Source organism: Procambarus clarkii, chromosome 49 (genome assembly GCF_040958095.1).
Source record: "Procambarus clarkii isolate CNS0578487 chromosome 49, FALCON_Pclarkii_2.0, whole genome shotgun sequence".
NCBI classification, from domain to species: Eukaryota; Metazoa; Arthropoda; class Malacostraca; order Decapoda; family Cambaridae; genus Procambarus; species Procambarus clarkii.
Window position 1 is genome coordinate 35,766,135 of NC_091198.1, and position 27,538 is coordinate 35,793,672.

The window sequence follows — 27,538 nt, forward strand, 5'->3', positions numbered from 1 at the left end:
TTCACCACTGTCACACACCACTCTCCACCACTGTCACACACCACTCTCCACCACTGTCACACACCACTCTCCACCACTGTCACACACCACTCTCCACCACTGTCACACACCACTCTCCACCACTGTCACACACCACTCTCCACCACTGTCACACACCACTCTCCACCACTGTCACACACCACTCTCCACCACTGTCACACACCACTCTCCACCACTGCTCCTCACCACTCTCCACCACTGTCACACACCACTCTCCACCACTGTCACACACCACTCTCCACCACTGTCACACACCACTCTCCACCACTGTCACACACCACTCTCCACCACTGCTCCTCACCACTCTCCACCACGGTCACACACCACTCTTCACTACTGCCACTCCCCACTCTCCACCACTGTCACACACCACTCTCCACCATTATCACACACCACTCTCCACCACTGTCACACACCACTCTCCTCCACTGCCGTTCACCACTCTCCACCACTGTCACACACCACTCTTCACCACTGCCACTCACCACTCTCCACTACTGTCACACACCACTCTCCACCACGGTCACACACCACTCACCACTTCTGTCACACACCACTCTCCACCACTGTCACACACCACTCTCCACCACTGTCACACACCACTCACCACCACTGTCACACACCACTCTTCACCACTGCCACTCACCACTCTCCACCACTGTCACACACCACTCTCCACCACTATCACTCACCACTGGTTGATACCTGGTTGATACCTGGTTGATGGGGTTCTGGGAGTTCTTCTACTCCCCAAGCCCGGCCCGAGGCCAGGCTCGACTTGTGAGAGTTTGGTCCACCAGGCTGTTGCTTGGAGCGGCCCGCAGGCCCACATACCCACCACAGCCCGGTTGGTCCGGCACTCCTTGGAGGAATAAATCTAGTTTCCTCTTGAAAATGTCCACGGTTGTTCCGGCAATATTTCTTATGCTTGCTGGGAGGACGTTGAACAACCGCGGACCTCTGATGTTTATACTCTCTCCACCACTGTCACACACCACTCTCCACCACTGTCACACACCACTCTCCACCACTGTCATACACCACTCTCCACCACTGTCACCCACCAATCTGCACCAGTGTCACACACCACTCTCCACCACTATCACTCACCACTCTCCACCACTGTCACACACCACTCTCCACCAATATCACTCACCACTCTCCACCACTGTCACACACCACTCTCCACCACTGTCACACACCACTCTCCACCACTGCCACACACCACTCTCCACTACTGTCACACACCACTCTCCACCACTGCTCCTCACCACTCTCCACCACTGTAAAACACCACTCTCCACCACTGTCACACACCACTCTCCACCACTGTTCCTCACCACTCTCCACCACTGTCACACACCACTCTCCACCACTGCTCCTCACCACTCTCCACCACTGTAAAACACCACTCTCCACTACTGTCACACACCACTCTCCACCACTGTCACACACCACTTACCACCACTGTCACACACCACTCTCCACCACTGTCACACACCACTCTCCACCACTGTCACACACCACTCTCCACCACTGTCACACACCACTCTACACCACTGTCACACACCACTCTCCACCACTGCCACACACCACTCTCCACCACTGCCACACACCACTCTCCATCACTGTCACACACCACTCTCCACCACTGTCACACACCACTCTCCACCACTGTCACACACCACTCTACACCACTGTCACACACCACTCTCCACCACTGCCACACACCACTCTCCACCACTCTCACATACCACTCTCAACCACTGTCACACACCACTCTCCACCACTCTCACATACCACTCTCCACCACTGTCACACACCACTCTCCACCACTGTCACACACCACTCTCCACCACTGCCACACACCACTCTCCACCACTGTCACACACCACTCTCCACCACCGTCACACACCACTCTCCACCACTGTCACACACCACTCTCCACCACTGTCACACACCACTCTCCACCACTGTCACACACCACTCTCCACCACTGTCACACACCACTCTCCACCACTGCCACACACAACTCTCCACCACTGCCACACACCACTCTCCACCACTGCCACACACCACTCTCCACCACCGTCACACACCACTCTCCACCACTGTCACACACCACTCTCCACCACTGCCACACACCACTCTCCACCACCGTCACACACCACTCTCCACCACTGTCACACACCGCTCTCCACCACTGTCACACACCACTCTCCACCACTGCCATACACCACTTTCCACCACTGCCACACACCACTCTCCACTCTCCACCACTGCCACACACCATTCTCCACCACCGTCACACACCACTCTCCACCACTGTCACACACCACTCTCCACCACTGTCACACACCACTCTCCACCACTGCCACACACCACTCTCCACTATTGTCACACACCACTTCCACCACTGCTCCTCACCACTCTCCACCACTGTAACACACCACTCTCCACCACTGTCACACACCACTCTCCACCACTGTTCCTCACCACTCTCCACCACTGTCACACACCACTCTCCACCACTGCTCCTCACCACTCTCCACCACTGTCACACACCACTCTCCACCACTGTCACACACCACTCTCCACCACTGTCACACACCACTCTTCACCACTGTCACACACCACTCTCCACCACTGTCACACACCACTCTCCACCACTGTCACACACCACTCTCCACCACTGTCACACACCACTCTCCACCACTGTCACACACCACTCTCCACCACTGTCACACACCACTCTCCACCACTGTCACACACCACTCTCCACCACTGTCACACACCACTCTCCACCACTGTCACACACCACTCTCCACCACTGCTCCTCACCACTCTCCACCACTGTCACACACCACTCTCCACCACTGTCACACACCACTCTCCACCACTGTCACACACCACTCTCCACCACTGTCACACACCACTCTCCACCACTGTCACACACCACTCTCCACCACTGTCACACACCACTCTCCGCCACTGCCGTTCACCACTCTCCATCACTGTCACACACCACTCTTCACCACTGCCACTCACCACTCTCCACCACTGTCACACACCACTCTCCACCACTGTCACACACCACTCACCACTACTGTCACACACCACTCTCCACCACTGTCACACACCACTCTCCACCAATATCACTCACCACTCTCCACCACTGTCACACACCACTCTCCACCACTGTCACACACCACTCTCCACCACTGCCACACACCACTCTCCACTACTGTCACACACCACTCTCCACCACTGCTCCTCACCACTCTCCACCACTGTAAAACACCACTCTCCACCACTGTCACACACCACACTCCACCACTGTTCCTCACCACTCTCCACCACTGTCACACACCACTCTCCACCACTGCTCCTCACCACTCTCCACCACTGTCACACACCACTCTCCACCACTGTCACACACCACTCTCCACCACTGTCACACACCACTCTCCACCACTGTCACACACCACTCTCCACCACTGTCACACACCACTCTCCACCACTGTCACACACCACTCTCCACCACTGCCAAACACCACTCTCCACCACTGCCACACACCACTCTACACCACTGCCACACACCACTCTCCACCACTGTCACACACCACTCTCCACCGCTGTCACACACCACTCTCCACCACTGCCACACACCACTCTCCACCACTGTCACACACCACTCTCCACCACTGCCACACACCACTCTCCACCACTGCCACACACCACTCTCCACCACTGCCACACACCACTCTCCACTACTGCCGTTCACCACTCTCCACCACTGTTACACACCACTCTCCACCACTGTCACACACCACTCTCCACCACTGTCACACACCACTCTCCACCAATTTCACACACCACTCTACACCACTGTCACACACCACTCTCCACCACTGTCACACCCCACTCTCCACCACTGTCACACACCACTCTACACCACTGTCACACACCACTCTCCACCACTGCCACACACCACTCTCCACCACTGCCACACACCACTCTCCATCACTGTCACACAACACTCTCCACCACTGTCACACACCACTCTCCACCACTGTCACACACCACTCTACACCACTGTCACACACCACTCTCCACCACTGCCACACACCACTCTCCACCACTCTCACATACCACTCTCAACCACTGTCACACACCACTCTCCACCACTCTCACATACCACTCTCCACCACTGTCACACACCACTCTCCACCACTGTCACACACCACTCTCCACCACTGCCACACACCACTCTCCACCACTGTCACACACCACTCTCCACCACCGTCACACACCACTCTCCACCACTGTCACACACCACTCTCCACCACTGTCACACACCACTCTCCACCACTGTCACACACCACTCTCCACCACTGTCACACACCACTCTCCACCACTGCCACACACAACTCTCCACCACTGCCACACACCACTCTCCACCACTGCCACACACCACTCTCCACCACCGTCACACACCACTCTCCACCACTGTCACACACCACTCTCCACCACTGTCACACACCACTCTCCACCACTGCCACACACCACTTTCCACCACTGCCACACACCACTCTCCACAACTGTCACTCTCCACTCTCCACCACTGCCACACACCATTCTCCACCACTGTCACACACAACTCTCCTCCACTGTCACACACCACTCTCCACCACTATCACTCACCACTGTCACACACCACTCTCCACCACTGTCACACACCACTCTCCACCACTGCCACACACCACTCTCCACTACTGTCACACACCACTCTCCACTACTGTCACACACCACTCTCCACCACTGCTCCTCACCACTCTCCACCACTGTAACACACCACTCTCCACCACTGTCACACACCACTCTCCACCACTGTTCCTCACCACTCTCCACCACTGTCACACACCACTCTCCACCACTGCTCCTCACCACTCTCCACCACTGTCACACACCACTCTCCACCACTGTCACACACCACTCTCCACCACTGTCACACACCACTCTTCACCACTGTCACACACCACTCTCCACCACTGTCACACACCACTCTCCACCACTGTCACACACCACTCTCCACCACTGTCACACACCACTCTCCACCACTGTCACACACCACTCTCCACCACTGCCACACACCACTCTCCACCACTCTCACACACCACTCTCCACCACTGCCACACACCACTCTCCACCACTCTCACATACCACTCTCCACCACTGTCATACACCACTCTCCACCACTGTCACATACCACTCTCCACCACTGTCACACACCACTATCCACCACTGTCACACACCACTCTCCACCACTGTCACACACCACTCTCCACCACTGTCACACACCACTCTCCACCACTGTCACACACCACTCTCCACCACTGTCACACACCACTCTCCACCACTGCCACACACCACTCTCCACCACTCTCACACACCACTCTCCACCACTGCCACACACCACTCTCCACCACTGTCACACACCACTCTCCACCACTGTCACATACCACTCTCCACCACTGTCACACACCACTCTTTACCACTGTCACACACCACTATCCACCACTGTCACACACCACTCTCCACCACTGTCACACACCACTCTCCACCACTGTCACACACCACTCTCCACCACTGTCACACACCACTCTCCACCACTCTCACACACCACTCTCCACCACTGCCACACACCACTCTCCACCACTCTCACATACCACTCTCCACCACTGTCATACACCACTCTCCACCACTGTCACATACCACTCTCCACCACTGTCACACACCACTATCCACCACTGTCACACACCACTCTCCACCACTGTCACACACCACTCTCCACCACTGTCACACACCACTCTCCACCACTGTCACACACCACTCTCCACCACTGTCACACACCACTCTCCACCACTGCCACACACCACTCTCCACCACTCTCACACACCACTCTCCACCACTGCCACACACCACTCTCCACCACTGTCACACACCACTCTCCACCACTGTCACATACCACTCTCCACCACTGTCACACACCACTCTTTACCACTGTCACACACCACTATCCACCACTGTCACACACCACTCTCCACCACTGTCACACACCACTCTCCACCACTGTCACACACCACTCTCCACCACTGTCACACACCACTCTCCACCACTGTCACACACCACTCTCCACCACTGCCACACACCACTCTCCACCACTCTCACACACCACTCTCCACCACTGCCACACACCACTCTCCACCACTCTCACATACCACTCTCCACCACTGTCATACACCACTCTCCACCACTCTCACATACCACTCTCCACCACTGTCACACACCACTCTCCACCACTGTCACACACCACTCTCCACCACTGTCACATACCACTCTCCACCACTGTCACACACCACTCTTTACCACTGTCACACACCACTATCCACCACTGTCACACACCACTCTCCACCACTGTCACACACCACTCTCCACCACTGTCACACACCACTCTTCACCACTGTCACACACCACTCTCCACCACTGTCACACACCACTCTCCACCACTGTCACACACCACTCTCCACCACTGTCACACACCACTCTCCACCACTGTCACATACCACTCTCCACCACTGTCACACACCACTCTCCACCACTGCCACACACCACTCTCCACCACTGCCACACACCACTCTCCACCACTGCCACACATCACTCTCCACCACTGTCACACACCACTCTCCACCACTGTCACACACCACTCTCCACCACTGTCACATACCACTCTCCACCACTGTCACACACCACTCCACCACTGCTACACACCACTCTCCACCACTGTCACATACCACTCTCCACCACTGTCACACACCACTCTCCAACACTGTCACATACCACTCTCCATCACTGCCACACACCACTCTCCACCACTGTCACACACCACTCTCCACCACTGTCACATACCACTCTCCACCACTGTCACACACCACTCTCCACCACTGTCACACACCACTCTCCACCACTCCACCTTCCGTAATCTTCCTACTCCTACCTTAAACTTCCTTCTCGTTCCTGCCTTCCTTATTTTTCCTAATCCTTCTATGTTCTTCAACCATCAATATCCACTAACAACAACCAACAGCCACCACCAACACCTTCTCCTCCTCGACCTTCTCATTCTTCCTCCTCGACCTTCACCTCTTTCTTCCTTGACCTTCTCCTTCCTCCTCGACCTTCTCCTTCCTCCTCGACCTTCTCCTTCCTCCTCGATCTTCTCCTTCCACCTCGACCTTCTCCTTCCTCCTCGACCTTCTCCTTCCTCCTCGATCTTCTCCTTCCTCCTCGACCTTCTCCTTCCTCCTCGACCTTCTCCTTCCTCCTCGACCTTCTCCTTCCTCCTCGACCTTCTCCTTCCTCCTCGACCTTCTCCTTCCTCCTCGACCTTCTCCTTCCTCCTCGACCTTCTCCTTCCACCTCGATCTTCTCCTTCCTCCTCGACCTTCTCCTTCCTCCTCGACCTTCTCCTTCGTCCTCGACCTTCTCCCTCCTCCTCAACCTTCTCCTTCCTCCTCGACCTTCTCCTTCCTCCTCGACCTCCTCCTACCTCCTCTTTCTCCTCCTTACTCCTCTTCCTTCCACCTCGACCTCCTCCTCTAACTACAACAACCAACCACCATTACTATCAGTGCTCAACTGCAGGCCATTCTGGCGTGTTTGGAGGAAGTACGTCATGACGACCTTAAACAGTCGAAATCCAGTCTTCATGTCCATAGTTGAGGATTGTAAGAAAAGGATAACTGAGATACAGCTGAAAGGTCACAGTGTGATATTCGTGTGGATTCCATCTCATGTTGGAATAGTGCTCAACGAGGTGGCGGATGACTTGGCCAAACGTGCCACATTAAAACCACAAGTTGACATCGAATGTGAATTCAAAATGAGACAAATAAGAAGCAATATCAGAAATATACAGGCACAGGCAGAAGTGGCGAGGAGAGGTATAATGTATGAGGGAAGCCAAACCATGCAACACTACATGTGTGTGAGTCAAAACACCCATTTCACTTACGGTAAAAGGAGAAATGCTTGGAGTGACTGTGTACATGCGGCTCAGGCTTGGGTACAAATATTACTGGGAATATGGGATAGGTGTTCATGATAATGACACGAAGTGTCCACTCATCCCTTTGTGTGTATTTTACCTCAATAAATTTATTTCAATTTCAATTTCAACTACTATCAATAACCATAACCATCAACCTAAACAATCATCAACCACCTCAATCATCAACAACCACAACAATCAACCACCACTACTATCAACAACAACCATAAACAGACACCAACCACAACAATCAACCACCCCTACCACCAACAACAATCAAACACCACTACTGCCAAATATAATCAACTACCAATGCCACAAAATACAACAAAACAACCACCAATATCACGAACCTCAACAACTACCAGTACAGTCAACTACAAACGATCAACCATCAACCACCAAAACCATCAACCAACACTACCATCAACCACCACAACTATAGACAAACACTACCATCAACCACAACTTCCATCAACAAACACTACCATCAACCACCACTACCATCAACAAACACTACCATCAACCACCACTACCATCAACCACCACAACCATCAACAAACACTACCATCAACCACAACAACAATCAACAAACACTACCATCAACCACCACAACCATCAACCACCACAACCATCAACAAACACTACCATCAACCACCACAACCATCAACAAACACTACCATCAACCACCACAACCATCAACCACCACAACCATCAACCACCACAACCATCAACCACCACAACCATCAACAAACACTACCATCAACCACCACAACCATCAACCACCACAACCATCAACCACCACAACCATCAACCACCACAACCATCAACAAACACTACCATCAACCACCACAACCATCAACCACCACAACCATCAACAAACACTACCATCAACCACCACTACCATCAACAAACACTACCATCAACCACCACAACCATCAACAAACACTACCGTCAACCACCACAACCATCAACAAACACTACCATCAACCACCACAATCATCAACCACCACAACCATCAACCACCACAACCATCAACCACCACAACCATCAACCACCACAACCATCAACCACCACAACCATCAACAAACACTACCATCAACCACCACAACCATCAACAAACACTACCATCAACCAACACAACCATCAACAAACACTACCGTCAACCACCACAACCATCAACAAACACTACCATCAACCACCACAACCATTAACTACCACCACCATTAACTACCACAACCTCAACCATCATTAACATTAACCACCACTACCACTAATCACAACCATCAGCCACCACAATTACCAACCACAGCAATCAACCACCACCACCACCAACCACAACTATTAACCACCACTAGAACCAACCACTACCACCAACAATAAACATCACCCACCACTGCCACCAATCACAACCTACCACCACAGCCACCAACCACAACCCAGCAACAATTCCACCACCACTACCATGGATTCTCCATTAAGTGAAAGTAATGAATAAAATAATTTTAACCTACCTTTTATTATGCTTCAGTTTTATTTCTAGTATATGTAAAAATATATTTTTAAAATATTTCTACATTTTTTATATATATTCCATCAATCAGGAACACGATTTTTATGCAACATTTAAGGTTGCGACATGGTCTCAAAATTGTTTAGCCAAAGTTGTGCAGTAAGTTGTGACAACTTATTTACAACCACACAATAACGTAGCTAATACATGAAAACAAACATTGTCACACCTGGCTACTCTCCCTCCCCACACCTGTAGATGAGAGGGAACACTAAAGCCCACACCTGGCTACTCTCCCTCCCCACACCTGCACATGAGAGGGAACACTAAAGCCCACACCTGGCTACTCTCCCTCCCCACACCTGTACATGAGAGGGAACACTAAAGCCCACACCTGGCTACTCTCCCCACCCACACCTGCAGATGGGAAGGAACACGGAAGCCCACACCTGGCTACTCTCCCCACCCACACCTGCACATGAGAGGGAACACTAAAGCCCACACCTGGCTACTCTCCCCACCCACACCTGCAGATGGGAAGGAACACGGAAGCCCACACCTGGCTACTCTCCCACCCCACACCTGCACATGAGAGGGAACACTAAAGCCCACACCTGGCTACTCTCCCGACCCACACCTGTACATGAGAGGGAACACTAAAGCCCACACCTGGCTACTCTCCCCACCCACACCTGTCTATGTCACACACTCATGCCAAAGAAAACTTATATCAAGTAAATCTAGCTTGTATTAAGCAAGACAATGTTGGGCTAAATATTGATCAGTGTTATCTTATAAGCAGTGAAGCTTGCTTAATGAATATTATTGGTCGCTAAACGGTGCTCAAAGTTACTCAAGAAGCCTTATAAGTTCTCTAATTCATGACTTTTAATGTAAAAATATTTTTGAAACCACTGTAAGCACTGTGAATTAAACAACTGAGTCACAAATATTCGCGTGTTAAAATGTAGTCAATACGTACTGGTGAGAAGCGTGTTAGAGAAGAGCAGGTCACTATACCCTCCTCTTGAGGGAGGACACAGCTGAGCCGCCAGGTGGCAGCACCAGTCTATGGCGGGGTCGTCATCAGTGAGGTGCCGTAAGATGGTCAGGTCGAGCCTCCTTCCCTGGTACAGCAGAGTGTCCAGGGTGTCCGGGTCCACGTAGCCCGTGGCGTCCAGGGTGTCCGGGTCCACGTAGCCCGTGGCGTCCAGGGTGTCCGGGTCCACGTAGCCCGTGGCGTCCAGGGTGTCCGGGTCCACGTAGCCCGTGGCGTCCAGGGTGTCCGGGTCCACGTAGCCCGTGGCGTCCAGGGTGTCCGGGTCCACGTAGCCCGTGGCGTCCAGGGTGTCCGGGACCACGTAGCCCCTGGCGTCCAGGTCAATGCCTGAAGACATACACTGAGATACAGTCACGGTCGTTACTGTTATGTTCTAAGATATAACAAGAAGACATACTGAGCCATCCACTCACCTTACTGCTGGGTTTATTACCTGATGACAAGTCCGTATTTTGGACAGTATTAATAGCATCTAAACTATGTATTAATAGCTTTTAAAAGCCACGGTCAAGGTCATCTGTGGCAATGGTCAAGGTCATCTGTATCAATTGTCAAGGTCACAGTCAAGGTCATCTGTATCAATTGTCAAGGTCATCTGTATCAATGGTCAAGGTTATCTGTATCAATTGTCAAGGTCACAGTCAAAGTTACTTTTATCAATTGTCAAGGTTATCTGTATCAATGGTCAAGGTCATCTGTATCAATGCTCAAGGTCATCTGTATCAATGGTCAAGGTCACCTTTATGAATGGTCAAGATCTCATTAGAGGTCATTTAAACTAAGTCACGGTCACAGTGAAAGGTCATCTGGACCAAGTATCAATGTCACAGTGAAAGGTCATCTGGACCAAGTATCAAGGTCACAGTGAAAGGTCATTTGGACCAAGTATCAAGGTCACAGGGATAGATGGGTCACCTGAATTAAGGATCAAAGTTACAGAAGGTCTAATTAACCAAGGGATCAAGGTCACAGTGAAAGGTCATCTTAAACAGGAATTAGGTCACAGTGAAAGGTCATCTTGAACAGGAATTAGGTCACAGTGAAAGGTCATCCTGAACAGGAATTAGGTCACAGTAAAAGGTCATCTTGAACAGGAATTAGGTCACAGTGAAAGGTCATCCTGAACAGGAATTAGGTCACAGTGAAAGGTCGTCCTGAACAGGAATTAGGTCACAGTGAAAGGTCATCCTGAACAGGAATTAGGTCACAGTGAAAGGTCGTCCTGAACAGGAATTAGGTCACAGTGAAAGGTCATCCTGAACAGGAATTAGGTCACAGTGAAAGGAGATCTGTACCACGAGTCAAAGTCAAAGTGGTAAGTCATCTGAACCAAAAGTATGGCGTCGCTAAATACTTCATGAAATTATTTATGCACAAGAATATATACAGCAGCGGAATGTTTCGAAAATTTATTATTCATGGAGTAGTCGCCCTTAATAAGTCTATATTTGTAATCAAAGTAGAAGGTTTGTCACCCATAGGGTGACTATAATTGTAAACAATGTAAGGTGTTTGTCTCCTTTAAGGTGACTATATTTGTAAACGATGTTGGGAGCTTCTCGCCCTAAGGTAACTATATTTGTAAATAATATCAGGTGTTTGTCGTCCATAAGATGAATATATTTGTCAACAAAATAAGGTGTGGGTCTCCCATAAGGTGATTATATTTGTAAACAATATCAGGCGTTTGTCGTCCATAAGATGAATATATTTGTAAACAATATAAGGTATTTGTCGCTCTTAAGGTGACTATATTTGTAAACAATATAAGGTGTTTGTCGCTCTTAAGGTGACTATATTTGTAAACAATATCAGGTGTTTGTCGTCCATAAGATGAATATATTTCTAAACAATATAAGGTGTTTGTCTCCCTTACGGTGATTATGTTTGTAAACAATATAAGGTGTTTGTCTCCCTTACGGTGATTATGTTTGTAAACAATATAAGGAATCTTTCGTCCATAAGGTTGTAAACATATATGTAAACAATGTAAATCTGAATTACTATATTCAACATGACGAATGAAGCCCTTTGCGTAATTTTGGTATTAATAAATAACCCTAAAAATTATGGTAGAAAATATGAATATTTACCAAGAGTCTGCAGGTGAGGAAGGTGAGGCAGGTGACGGATGAGGACGGGCAGTTGGATGGGCAGTTGCTGTAGTGTGAGGCGCAGGCGGAGGCTCCCGAGGGTGTGAGGCAGGAGGGGTATGGCTGCCTCAGACAAGCCACCAACAAACTCCTCTAAGGTACACTTACTGCCGGGGGCTGTCAGCCTCTCCAAACATTGTTTTGATATAACACTTCTCTCTTTGCTGTCTAAACTATAGTCAAGATCTAAGGATATGGTTACCCTCATTTTTGCCAGCACTGACAGTGTAGACAGACACTGCTTTAGTTGGGGTGCATCGTTTATGTTTAGGTAAATGTTCTTAGGTATCACCTTCTTAAGAACAAGCGGCAGGACAACACACGAGTCAACACTCCATATTTCCCACTCTTGTTCTGTACGCAGCTTCTCACACACGGCTTGGATGACGTGCTCACTCCCGCGAGACTCTGCTACATGCTTCAACAGCTCGTCAGGCTCATGTGTAACCATCTTGCACAGGTCAATTATGTGAGTAATGAACCTGTGCTCTACTCCCCGGGTACACAGCACCCCGGTAGTGCTGAGTAAAATGTTCTGCCATCTGGGGCGCTCCCTAAACTCTTGTAGCACGTCGCTAATATTAAACTTTGACCCTTTCAGGTGATCTCCCAAGGAGCGCTTTTCCTTACGTACAACATCCACCAAGAGGTCAATGATTATAGACCTTTCCCCTGACACACGGTGTGATGCTGGATCACCTCGGTCTTGCTCAGCCCTCAACAAGAGATCGACCAGCCTCCTGCTGGCACAATACTCCTGGTACCTGGCGTGAAAATAGCCAAACACCCACACCACATTGAGGCCCCGACGGTAGCTGGTTCTTGTGAAATAGTTGGACAAGACCTCCTCCTGCGGCAGTCCCAGAGTGTCACACTTCTCCCTAATCTGCACTTCCGTCTCCGGCCAAAGGTCGTACTCCTTCCTCTGGATCCCTCTTAAACTAATCTCTTCTAAGAACCTCAAAAACTTTTTCACATTTTCGTCACATTTTCCTTTGGGTTCGGTCACGTATTTGTCTGTGAGTCTGGACACCAGTTTACTGGTTATGAAGTCATGAATCTTCTCGTAGACTTGAGTGTTTGTGGTGAGGTTGTTAAATTCTTCTGGAGCCTCGACACACAGCAGCGCCAACAAGGTCAAGGTGAGTGGAGTGTTGAGGTACTCACCCAGGAACTGACTCATCTGCTCCAGCCGCTGGGTAAACCTCCCTGTGATGACACTCCGTTGGCACTCTTCCTCCACCAGCACCTTGATGGTTCTCTCGGCGAATTTCACGCGACGTTTTGGAGTGATGCCCAAGACGAGGATGTTGCAGCGAGGTCTGGTGTGTGGGACGAGCTGTGACAGTTGTTGGTCCCACCCCGGCCGTGTGGTTATCACCAACCTCACATCCTTGCCAGGCAGGTGCAACAGCTCGTCCACCAGCCTTCCTGAATGGTCGTTGACCTCGTCGTAGCCGTCAATCAGGACTAATATATTTAAGCTCAAGATTATCTCCTTAAACAGCTGGAAGTCAGGGTCAGAATCACGAAGTGTTTGAGGCAGTAAATGGCGGAGTAGATCTTCGAAGGTATTAAGATGTGTGTCCCTGCACTGTACATAGAAAACGAGGTCCACAGTGCCCAGGTGACGTATGGCAGCAGGGTCCTCTACCCACTTCTCGAGGATGAGCTTGAGTAAAGTTGTCTTGCCCATACCACCTTCCCCCGTCAGGAGGACACACTCAGGGACTCTTCCGTTCTCTCGTCTCATACTCAAGATGTGTTTATAATCTATATGCTGACCCTTGGCAGCGTGGGAGGGTCTTGCCCCTATGATGGGATCTTCAAGGAGTCGTAGTCGTGTAAAAGCAAGACTTGGATTGTAGTTAATGTTAAAGAGGAGCCAGGGTGCGGGAACAATCTGGTACAGCAGTTTATACCCGTCAGTTAGCTCCTGCTTGCTCATCTGCTTAACCTCTTCTGTGATGTGGCTTTTGAACATCTTAATCTCCTGGCGGAGCTGAGGCAAGTGCGCCACATCTGAGGGATCCAGCGGCTCTCTGACCTTCGCTAGCAGACCACCAATATACTTGGTGGCATCTCTGGTCACGTGGTCCACATCCTGGCTGTTTGTCCTACACCGGACGCCGGCCTCAGCCAGCATCTTAGCCAATAAGTCACTGAGCTCCGTCAGTGTTGACGTAAGATCTTGCTCTGACATTCTCACATTATCATGGGCTAACGTGTTTCGGTGTTGCTTCAGGCTGTAAATGAGGTGTTCAAGTGATGGTCCCTGAGGCCCTGGAGTGGTCCACGTGGGGTCATTCATCTCAGCCAGACCACACACACGTTGCAGGAGTTTATACAACAGGGTGATGTCAAAAGTAGCCGCGTCAGGGGAAAGCTTCGAGTTTATCCCTCTGGTGAGCATCGAAGACACGCCTGTACTGAGCATTGGTGTACCCCAAGTCCTGAGTGAGGTAAGTCACTACTGGGAAGGTGCCCCGGTACGACCACATGAACACACTTGCTAGCGCGTCTCGTCCTGCCTTAGTCACAGCCAGTCCATACCGCAGTCTGTTCACATCTTCCGGTTGGATAACAGGACTCGAGGCCGCCATATTGGGTCGTATGATACTCACCTCACACAACTGTTGTCAAGTTTCACACAAGCAGTAAATGTCCCACGCTGGTTTTGTTATTATATTATGTTTAAAAACATAACATTGTTTCCCACTGTCGGAGACGGGCAGCTTGTTAGGCTTGTGTAGGCCTTCCTAAGCCAACGACAGACCTTCCTCAGGATGCATCCCTCAACAGTTGACTAATTTCCAGGTTAATGTTTACTGCTAGGTGAACAGAGGTATCAGGAGGCTGAGCATCTCACACTGCCAGGGAATCAAACTCGGATCTAATCGGTGATGATCCGACTGCATTAACCATAATACAGTCACTTAAATGACCAAAAATATAAGTGATTTCCAAATAAACCAAATTTTACAAAATGTGTTCACATGTTAATGCAATATTCGGTTCCAGCTTTATTTGTTATTTTCAATTTGTTCTTTAACTAGTTAATTTCTTCTGTCTTTATACTCTTCAGAATTCTGGCATCTGGAAGAACAATTTAACGTTATTAAAACAAGATGTTAGTGTTAAACATTGGGTCAGAAATACATTTTTGAGATCACTAAAACAAATAAAGTTCCAAAGTCTGCCTCCTGCAATTTGTTATATTTTATAATTTAAACTTGTCAATATTTTGACCTAACTCCTGTGATCATTGTGGTGTTGGCTTCTGGTTTAGGTAGAGTAATGGTGCTCATTTTCTCACACAGAAATATACGGTGTAGCATTTAGTAATATTATTCTCTGTCTTTATCTTGCTCTTGTAAGGACCTATTTAGATTATGAAGTTCAGTTTGGTCAACATACAATATACTGGACATAATTTGACTTGAACCCATAAAGAGAAGAATGACAAAGTTGATCTCAGGAATTAGAAATCTCCCTTATTAAGAGAGATTAAGGAAGCTATGTTTACACATTCTTCGGAAAGTATAGTTGATATGATTGATGTTGTCAAATGGATGAAAAGTTATATCGAAGGTAGTAATAATAAGTTGTTAACTATATCAACACAAAATAGAACAAGAAATGATAAATCTGTATCAATAAGAAATAATGTCTGCTTCTCTGTCTATGCGAGCTAGAAGACCCTACTCAGGGAGCTAGCCTTACCTAATTTCTAACAGTAATTCCTGCTGGGTATGTGCCCAACAGGGAATGGCATATATGTAGGGAGTACAACTTTAAAGAGTACCAAAGCTACCCCCCTACCAAGAAACTTTGCTATATCATATTAATTAGGCTTTGAATTATTTATTTTCTTGCAAGGGTTCCCATCTGAGCTTCTGTGTAGATCGCCCTCTCCCCCTCCGCTCTCTTGTGGACAATATTCACAGTATAATGTTAACAACTTACATGGAGTTTACTACAAGTAAACTTCCGTCCCCTGAGAGTCTCTTATAGGAGCAATGATGGAGGGCCGCGTAGAGGCTCATCATATAAAATGGCCGCCTAGAGGCACATAAAATGGCCACCTAGAGGCACATAAAATGGCCGACTAGAGGCACATAAAATGGCCGCCTAGAGGCACATAAAATGGCCGCCTAGAGGCACATAATATGGCCGCCTAGAGGCGCATAAAGGGCCGCCTAGAGGTACATAAACGGCCGCCTAGAGGTACATAAAGGAGCCGCCTAGAGGTACATAAAGGGCCGCCTAGAGGCACATAAAGGGCCGCCTAGAGGCACATAGAGGGCCGCCTAGAGGCACATAAAGGGCCGCCTAGAGGCACATAAAGGGCCGCCTAGAGGTACATAAAGGGCCGCCTATAGGTACATAAAGGGCCGCCTAGAGGCACATAGAGGGCCGCCAAGAGGCACATAAAGGGCCGCCTAGAGGTACATATAGGGCCGCCTAGAGGCACATAAAGGGCCGCCTAGAGGCACATAAAGAGGTCACCTAGAGGTACATAAAGGCCCGCCTAGAGGCACATAAAGGAGCCGTCCAGAGGTACATAAAGGGACCGCCTAGAGGCACTTAAAGGGCCGCCTAGAGGCACATAAAGGGCCGCCTAGAGGCACATAAAGGGCCGCCTAGAGGCACATTAAGGGGCCGCCTATAGGCACATAAAGGGGCCGCCTAGAGGTACATAAATGGGCCGCCTATAGGCACATAAAGGGCCGCCTAGAGGCACATAAAGAGGCCGCCTAGAGGCGCATAAAGGTCCGCCTAGATGCACATAAAGGGGCCGCCTAGAGGCACATAAAGGGCCGCCTAGAGATGCATAAAGGGGCCACCTAGAGGCACATAAATGGGCCGCCTAGAGACACATAAAGGGCCGCCTAGAGGCACATAAAGAGCCGCCTAGAGGCACATAAAGGGCCGCCTAGAGGTACATAAAGGGCCGCCTAGAGGTACATAAAGGGCCGCCTAGAGGCACATAAAGCGCCGCCTAGAGGTACATAAAGGGCCGCCTAGAGGTACATAAAGGGCCGCCTAGAGGCACATAAAGCGCCGCCTAGAGGTACATAAAGGGCCGCCTAGAGGTACATAAAGGGCCGCCTAGAGGCACATAAAGGGCCGCCTAGAAATACATAAAGGGCCGCCTAGAGGCACATAAAGGGCCGCCTAGAAATACATAAAGGGCCGCCTAGAGATACATAAATGGCTGCCTAGAGGCGCATAAAGGGCTGCCTAGAGGCGCATAAAGGGCTGCCTAGAGGCACATAAAGGGCTGCCTAGAGGCACATAAAGGGCCGCCTAGAGGTACATAAAGGGCTGCCTAGAGGCACATAAATGAGCCGCCTAGAGGTACATAAAGGGCTGCCTAGAGGCACATAAAGGGCCGCCTAGAGGCACATAAATGAGCCGCCTAGAGGTACATAAAGGGCCGCCTAGAGGTACATAAAGGGCCGCCTAGAGGCACATAAAGGGCCGCCTAGAGGTACATAAAGGGCTGCCTAGAGGTACATAAAGGGCTGCCTAGAGGCGCATAAAGGGCCGCCTAGAGGCACATTAAGAGCCGCCTAGAGGCTCATAAAGGGCCGCCTAGAGGTACATAAAGGGACGCCTAGAGGTACATAAAGGGCTGCCTAGAGGCGCATAAAGGGCCGCCTAGAGGCACATTAAGAGCCGCCTAGAGGCACATAAAGAGCCGCCTAGAGGCACATAAATGAGCCGTCTAGAGGTACATAAAGGGCCGCTTAGAGGTACATAAAGGGCCGCCTAGAGGCACATAAAGGGCCGCCTAGAGGTACATAGAGGGCTGCCTAGAGGCGCATAAAGGGCTGCCTAGAGGCGCATAAAAGGCTGCTTAGAGGCACATAAAGGGCTGCCTAGAGGCACATAAAGGGCCGCCTAGAGGTACATAAAGGGCTGCCTAGAGGCGCATAAAGGGCTGCCTAGAGGCGCATAAAGGGCTGCCTAGAGGCACATAAAGGGCCGCCTAGAGGCACATAAAGAGCCGCCTAGAGGCACATAAATGAGCCGCTTAGAGGTACATAAAGGGCCGCCTATAGGTGCATAAAGAGGCCACCTAGAGGTACATAAAGGGACGCCTATAGGTACATAAAGGGCCGCCTAGAGGCACATAAAGGGCCGCCTAGAAGCACATAAAGGGCCGCCTAGAGGTACATAAAGGGCAGCCTAGAGGCACATAAAGGGCCGCCTAGAGGCACATAAAGAGGTCACCTAGAGGTACATAAAGGCCCGCCTAGAGGCACATAAAGGAGCCGTCCAGAGGTATATAAAGGGACCGCCTAGAGGCACTTAAAGGGCCGCCTAGAGGCACATAAAGGGCCGCCTAGAGGCACATAAAGGGCCGCCTAGAGGCACATTAAGGAGCCGCCTATAGGCACATAAAGGGGCCGCCGAGAGGTACATAAATGGGCCGCCTAGAGGCACATAAAGGGCCGCCTAGAGGCACATAAAGGGCCGCCTAGAGGCGCATAAAGGTCGGCCTAGATGCACATAAAGGGGCCGCCTAGAGGCACATAAAGGGCCGCCTAGAGATGCATAAAGGGGCCACCTAGAGGCACATAAATGGGCCGCCTAGAGGCACATAAAGGGCCGCCTAGAGGAACATTAAGGGGCCGCCTATAGGAACATAAAGGGGCCGCCTAGAGGCACATAAAGGGCCGCCTAGAGGCACATAAAGGGCCGCCTAGAGGCACATAAAGGGCCCCCTAGAGGCACATAAAGGGGCCGCCTTGAGGCACATAAAGGGCCGCCTAGAGGCACATAAAGGGCCGCCTAGAGGCACATAAAGGGCTGCCTAGAGGCTCATAAAGGGCCGCCTAGAGGCGCATAAAGGGCCGCCTAGAGGCACATAAAGGGCCGCCTAGAGGCACAAAAAGGCCCGGCTAGAGGCACATAAAGGGCCGCCTAGAGGCACATGAAGGGCCGCCTAGAGGCACATAAAGGGCCGCCTAGAGGCACATAAAGGGCCGCCTAGAGGCTCATAAAGAGCCGCCTAGAGGCACATAAAGGAGCCGCCTAGAGGCACATAAAGGGCCGCCTAGAGCCACATAAAGGGCCGCCTAGAGGCACATAAAGGGCCGCCTAGAGGCGCATAAAGGGCTGCCTAGAGACACATAAAGGAGCCGCCTAGAGGCACATAAAGGGCCGACTAGAGGCTCATAAAGGGCCGCCTAGAGGCACATAAAGGGCCGCCTAGAGGCACATAAAGAGCCGCCTAGAGGCACATAAAGGGACCGCCCAGAGGCACATAAAGGGCCGCCTAGAGGAACATAAAGGGCCGCCTACAGGCACATTAAGGGGGTGCCTTGAGGCACATAAAGGGCCGCCTAGAGGAACATAAAGGGCCACCTAGATGCACATAAAGGGGCCGCCTAGAGGTGCATAAAGGGCCGCCTAGAGGCATATAGAGGGCCACCTAGAGGCACATAAAGGGGCTGCCCTGAGGCACATAAAGGGCCGCCTAGAGGCACATAAAGGGCCGCCTAGATGCGCTTAAAGGGGCCGCCTAGAGGCACATAAAGGGCCGCCTAGAGGCACATAAAGGGCCGCCTAGAGGCACACAAAGGGCCGCCTAGAGGCACATAGAGGGTCACCTAGAGGCACATAAAGGGCTGCCTTGAGGCACATAAAAAGCCGTTTAGAGGCACATAAAGGGGCCGCCTAGAGGCACATAAAGGGGCCGCCTAGAGGCACATAAAGGGGCCGCCTAGAGGCACATAAAGTGGCCGCCTAGAGGCACATAAAAGGCCGCCTAGAGGTACACAAAGGGGCCGCCTAGAAGCACATAAAAGGCCGCCTAGAGGCACATAAAGTCCCGCCTAGAGGCACATAAAATGGCCGCCTAGAGGCACATAAAAGGCCGCCTAGATGCACATAAAGGGCCGCCTAGAGGCACATAAATGGCCGCCTAGAGGTACATAAAGGGGCCGTCTAGAGGCACATAAAAGGCCGCCTAGAGGCACGTAAAGGGCCGCCTAGAAGTGCATAAAGGGGCCGCCTAGAGGCACATAAAGGGGCCGCCTAGAGGTACATAAAGGGGCCGCCTAGAGGCACATAAAGGGGTCGCCTAGAGGTACATAAAGGGCCGCCTAGAGGCACATAAAAGGCCGCCTAGAGGTGCATTAAGGGGCCGCCTAGAGGTACAAAAAAGGCCGCCTAGATGTACATAAAAGGCCGCCTAGAAGCACATAAAGGGGCCGCCTAGAGGTACATAAAGGGCCGCCTAGAGGTACATAAAGGGCCGCCTAGAGGCACATAAAGGGGCCGCCTAGAGGTACATAAAGGGCCGCCTAGAGGCACATAAAGGGGCCGCCTAGAGGTACATAAAGGGGCCGCCTAGAAGCACATAAAGGGGCCGCCTTGAGGCACATAAGGTGGCCGCCTAGAAGCACATAAAAGGCCACCTAGAGGCACATAAAGGGGGCCGCCTAGAGGTACAAAAAGGGGCCGCCTAGAGGCACATAAAGGGCCGCCTAGAGGTACATAAAGGGGCCGCCTAGAAGCATATAAAGGGGCCACCTAGAGGCACATAAAGGGCCGCCTAGAGGCACATAAAGGCGGCCGCCTAGAGGTACATAAAGGGGCCGCCTGGAACACATAAAGGGGCCGCCTAGACGCACATAAAGAGGCCGCCTAGAGGCACATTAAAGGGCCGCCTAGAGGTACATAAATGGCCGCCTAGAGGCACGTAAAGAGCCACCTGGAGGCACATAAAGGGCCGACAAGAGGCACATAGAGAGCCGCCAAGAGTCACATAAAGGGCCGCCAAGAGGCACATAAAGGGTCGCCTACAGGCATATAAAGGGCCGCGTAGAGGCACATAAAGGGCCGCGTAGAGGCACATACAGGGTCGACTAGAGGTACATAAAGGGCCGCCTAGAGGTACATAAAGGGCCACCTAGAGGTACATAAAGGGCCGCCTAGAGGCACATAAAGGGCCGCCTAGAGGTACATAAAGAGCCGCCTAGAGGTACATAAAGGGCCGCCTAGAGGCATATACAGAGTTGCCTAGAGGTACATAAATTGCCGCCTAGAGGCACATAAAGAGCCTCCTAGAGGTACATAAAGAGCCGCCTAAAGGCACATAAAGAGCCGCCTAGAGGCGCATAAAGAGCCGCCTAGAGGTACATAAATGGCCGCCTAGAGACACATAAAGGGCCGCCTAGAGGTACATAAAGGGCCTCCTAGAGACACATAAAGGGCCGCCTAGAGGCTGATAAAGGGCCGCCAAGAGGCCCATAAAGGGCCGCCTAGAGGTACATAAAGTGCCGCCTAGAAGTACATAAAGGGCCGCGTAGAGGTGCATAAAGGACCTACCTTACCTTGAGGTTACCTTGAGGTGCTTCCGGGGCTGAGCGTCCCCGCGGCCCGGTCGTCGACCAGGCCTCATGGTTGCCTGACGTATGAGTCACAGCCTGGTTGATCAGGTATCCTTTGGAGGTGCTTATCCAGTTCTCTCTTGAACACTGTGAGGGGTCAGCCAGTTATGCCCCTTATGTGTAGTGGAAGCGTGTTGAACAGTCTCGGGCCTCTGATGTTGATAGAGTTCTCTCTCAGAGTACCTGTTGCACCTCTGCTTTTCAACGGGGGTATTCTGCACATCCTGCCATGTCTTCTGGTCTCATGTGATGTTATTTATGTGTGCAGGTTTGGGACCAGCCCCTCTAATATTTTCCACGTGTAAATTATTATGTATCTCTCCCGCCTGCGCTCAAGGGAGTTCAGTTTTAAGCTCTTTAGTCGGTCCCAGTAGTTTAGATGTTTTACTGAGTGAATTCTAGCAGTAAAGGATCTCTGCACGCTCTCCAGGTCAGCAATTTCTCCTGCTTTGAAAGGGGCTGTCATTGTGCAGCAGTACTCCACTCTAGAGAGCACAAGCGTTTTGAAAAGTATCATCATCGGTATAGCATCTCTAGTGTGAAAAGTTCTTGTTATCCAACCTGTCATTTTTCTTGCAGTTGTGACGGCTACTTTATTGTGTTCTTTAGAGGTAAGGTCTTCCGACATGAGTACACCCAGATCCTTTACATTGCCTTTCCGTTCTATGTTATGATTTGCCTGAGTTTTGTACGTGGTTTCCGTTTTTATATTTTCATTTTTTCCATAGCACATGAGCTGGAACTTATCTTCGTTAAACACCATACTATTTTCCGTAGCCCATAGAAAGACCTGATCTACATCTGACTGGAGGTTTGCCGTGTCCTCTATGTTGCCTACTCTCATGAAGATCCTAGTGTCATCTGCAAAGGATGATACATTGCTATAGGTTGTGTTCTTGTCTATGTCCGATATGAGGATGAGAAAAAGTACTGGAGCAAGCACAGTACCCTGGGGGACTGAGCTCTTCACGGTTGATGGGCTGGATTTCACGGTTGAAGGGCCGCGTAGAAGTACATAAAGGGTTCGCCTAGAGGAACATAAATGGCCGCCTAGAAGTGCATAAAGGGGCCGTATGGAGACACATAAAGGGCCGCCTAGAGATGCATGGAGGTACATAAAGGCCCGCCTAAAGGTACATAAAGGGCCACCTTGAGGTACTTAAAGGGTTCGCCTAGAGGTACATAAAGGGCCGCCTAAAGGTACATAAAGGGCCACCTTGAGGTACTTAAAGGATTCGCCTAGAGGTACATAAAGGGCCGCCTAAAGGTACATAAAGGGCCACCTTGAGGTACTTAAAGGGTTCGCCTAGAGGTACATAAAGGGCCGCCTAAAGGTACATAAAGGGCCACCTTGAGGTACTTAAAGGGTTCGCCTAGAGGTACATAAAGGGCCGCCTAAAGGTACATAAAGGGCCACCTTGAGGTACTTAAAGGGGCGCCTAGAGGTACATAAAGGGCCGCCTAAAGGTACATAAAGGGCCACCTTGAGGTACATAAAGGACCGCCTAGAGGTACATAAAGTGGCGCCTAGATTTACATAAAGGGCCGCCTAAAGGTACATAAAGGGCCGCCTAAAGGTACATAAAGGGCCACCTTGAGGTACAGAATGGGCAGCCTAGAAGCACATAAAGGGCCGCCTAGAAGCAAATAAAGGGCCGCCTAGAGGCACATAAAGGGCCGCCTAGAGGCACATAAAGGGGCCGCCTAGAAGCACATAAAGAGCCGCCTAGAGGCACATAAAGGGCCGCCTAGAAGCAAATAAAGGGCTGCCTAGAGTCACATAAAGGGGCCGCCTAGAGGCACATAAAGGGCCGCCTAGAATCACATAAAGGGCCGCCTAGAGGCACATAAAGGGCCGCCTAGAAGCACATAAAGGGTCGCCTAGAGGTGTATAAAGGGGCCGCCTAGAGGTACATAGAGGGCCGCCTAGAGGCACACATAGGGCCGCCTAAAGGCACACAAAGGGCCGCCTAGAGGCACATAAAGGGACCGCCTAGGGGCACACAAAGGGCCGCCTAGAGGCACATAAAGGACCGCCTAGAGGCACATAAAGGGCCGCCTAGAGGCACATAAAAGGCCGCCTATAGGCACATAAAGGGCCGCCTAGAGGCACATAAAGGACCGCCTAGAGGCACATAAAAGGCCGCCTATAGGCACATAAAGGGCCAACTAGAGGCACATAAAGGACCGCCTAGAGGCACACAAAGGGCCGCCTAGAGGCACATAAAGGACCGCCTAGAGGCACATAAAGGGCCGCCTAGAGGCACATAAAAGGCCGCCTATAGGCACATAAAGGGCCGCCTAGAGGCACATAAAGGACCGCCTAGAGGCACATAAAAGGCCGCCTAGAGGCACATAAAGGGCCACCTAGAGGCACATAAAGGACCGCCTAGAGGCACATAAAGGGCCGCCTAGAGGCACATAAAGGGCCGCCTAGAGGCACATAAAGGGGCGCCTAGAGGCACATAAAGGGCCGCCTAAGGCACATAAAGGACGAATAAGACAATGTGAATTTAGTTTTTCTTAATAAATTCTTTTCTTTTCTTAATTTCAGTCTTCCTTCTGAACTAGCAACAGTCTTCCTTCTGAACTAGCAACTGTCTTCCTTCTGAACTAGCAACAGTCTTCATCCTGAACTAGCAACAGTGTTCCTTCTGAACCAGCAACAGTCTTCCTTCTGAACTAGCAACAGTGTTCCATGTGAACCAGCAACAGTGTTCCTTGTGAACCAGCAACAGTGTTCCTTGTGAACCAGCAACAGTGTTCCTTGTGAACCAACAATAGTGTTCCTTGTGAACCAGCAACAGTGTTCCATGTGAACCAACAACAGTGTTCCTTGTGAACCAGCAACAGTGTTCCTTGTGAACCAACAATAGTGTTCCTTGTGAACCAGCAACAGTGTTCCTTGTGAACCAACAATAGTGTTCCTTGTGAACCAGCAACAGTGTTCCTTGTGAACCAACAACAGTGTTCCTTGTGAACCAGCAACAGTGTTCCTTGTGAACCAGCAACAGTGTTCCTTGTGAACCAGCAACAGTGTTCCTTGTGAACCAGCAACACAGTTCAGGAGAGAACAGCCCGCCACAGTCACACAGTCAGCCCCACAACATTAGGGTTCCGGCCTCCGGACAAATACTTGGTAAACAACAATTTGAAAGCAGTTATTACGGACTGATCACAGGAATATTAACATATATTTTCTTCCCATCATCCCGAGCCCGCAGCTGCGAGAACATGTGACTTTTACAGTTGTCAAAAGACAGAGGAAGATGGAGACAGAGGCAGGTAGGGAGAAATGTGAAGAGTGAGAGAGAGAGAGAGAGAGAGGGGGAGGGGGAGAGAGAGAGAGAGGGAAGAGAGAGAGAGAGAGAGGGAAGAGAGAGAGAGAGAGAGAGAGAGAGAGAGAGAGAGAGAGAGAGAGAGAGAGAGAGAGAGAGAGAGAGAGAGAGAGAGAGGGAAGAGAGAGAGAGAGAGAGAGAGAGAGAGAGAGAGAGAGAGAGAGAGAGAGAGAGAGAGAGAGAGAGAGAGAGAGAGAGAGAGAGGGGGGGGTAGAGAGGTGTAGGTAGAGGGAGAGAGGGGGAGAGAAAGAGAGAGGGGGGGGGGAAAGAGAAACGGGTAGAAGGGAGAGACAGTTAATTGTGAGAGAGATAGAGAGAGAGAGACCCGGGCTCCACCGGGTGTCCCTACTAGTAAATTATAAAACCATTTCGAATAAATTTACTGCCAGTAACTTAAACAATGACGATAAATATAAATATGTGAGTCACTTAACAATATTTTCCTCCATAACTTCACTACAACACTGTCCACACACCTGTCAGTCCACCATACAGCAGGGAAAGTTACACTTAACACTTTCTTCACTGATAACTTCACTACAACACTGTCCACACACCTGCCAGTCTACCATACAGCAGGGAAAGTTACACTTAACACTATCTTCACTGATAACTTCACTACAACACTGTCCACACACCTGCCAGTCCACCATACAGCAGGGAATCAACACATTCTACGTGTTTGTGTCTCTCCAAGAAAGTACCAATTGTACTTGGTACAATAGTACCAAGAAAGTACCAATTGTACTTGGTACAATAGTACCAAGAAAGTACCAAAAGAAAGTAAATAATCAATTAAAGTTCTACACTGACACAACCCATTGTACTTTCTCGTATATAAATAAATCTGCTGACCGTTCTCAACATTTTTCACTCGTAAAAATGTTCAATAGTTTTGTTGATACGTTTACGGCGACCAGCCAGGATATGACGGCTCAAGGCTCCACACACCAGTGATTGCATCATCACACGGCCTTGTATACTCTCACACTCGGCCTTGTATACTTATCACAAGGAGTTATTATTATTAATATTTCACCAGGGAATATTACCACTATTTACCATTACGTGTAATATCAAACGGAAGAGAATGTACACACAGGGCCAGAGTATATTAGTGTAAGTATGAGTACACACGCCCGCTGGCTGGGAGGTCCGGGGGAACACCACCTCTACTGACACACACTCCCTCTGTGGGGACCCTGCTTGGCCCCGCGCCTCCAGTGCGCATGCGTCACTTCCCGTCTCGTCTCCCCTAGTTGTGCTTGCGGGGGTTGAGCTTCGGCTCTTTGGTCCCGCCTCTCAACTGTCAATCTACTGGTGTACAGATTCTTGATTCTTCGGCTCTATCAAATCTACATATGAAACTGTGTATGGAGTCAGTCTCCACCACATCACTGTCTAATGCATTCCATCTGTTAACTACTCTGACACTGAAAAATTATTTTTAATGTCTCTGTGTCTCATTTGGGTATTAAGTTTCTACCTGTGTCCCCTTGTTCATGTTCCACACGTGCTAATTAGTTGGACATTGTCCCACCCTGTCAGTTCCTGAAAATTTTGTAAGTGGTGATCATGTCTCCCCTTACTCTTCCGTCATCCAGGGACGTGCGGTGTAGCTCCTGTAGCCTTTCCTCGTAGCTCATATCTCAGTTCTTGGACTAGTCTGGTAACATACCTTGAGGTTACCTTGAGGTGCTTCCGGGGCTTAGCGTCCCCGCGGCCCGGTCGTCGACCAGGCCTCCTGGTTGCTGGACTGATCAACCAGGCTGTTGGACACGGCTGCTCGCAGCCTGACGTATGAGTCACAGCCTGGTTGCCACTAATATGCACACCGTTTCATACAAGATGTGGGAAAAACACTTAAAAACTAAGACTTAAGACTAAATGAGATCAAAAGCAAGAAGTGAACTGAAGT

At 50.4% G+C, this 27,538-nt stretch overlaps 1 protein-coding gene across 1 annotated transcript; it reads right to left on the reverse strand.

Moving 5' to 3' along the window:
* Positions 1–10,630: 10,630 nt before the first annotated feature.
* Positions 10,631–26,800, reverse strand: LOC138351373 (uncharacterized). The gene is made up of 3 exons (XM_069303182.1): positions 26,683–26,800; positions 12,816–15,971; positions 10,631–11,049 (listed from the first exon to the last, which is right to left on the reverse strand). The coding sequence occupies exons 2-3, from the start codon at positions 15,310–15,312 to the stop codon at positions 10,634–10,636; spliced, it is 2,913 nt and encodes a 970-aa protein (XP_069159283.1). The 5' UTR covers positions 15,313–15,971; positions 26,683–26,800; the 3' UTR covers positions 10,631–10,633.
* Positions 26,801–27,538: the final 738 nt, after the last annotated feature.

Coding starts and splice junctions, on each gene's coding strand:
- LOC138351373 (XM_069303182.1), bottom strand. CDS start 15,312: ATGCTCAGTACAGGCGTGTCTTCGATGCTCACCAGAGGGATAAACTCG. Junction 11,050..12,815: donor TCCTCACCTGCAGACTCTTG/GTAAATATTCAT, acceptor GTATGTCTTCAG/GCATTGACCTGGACGCCAGG.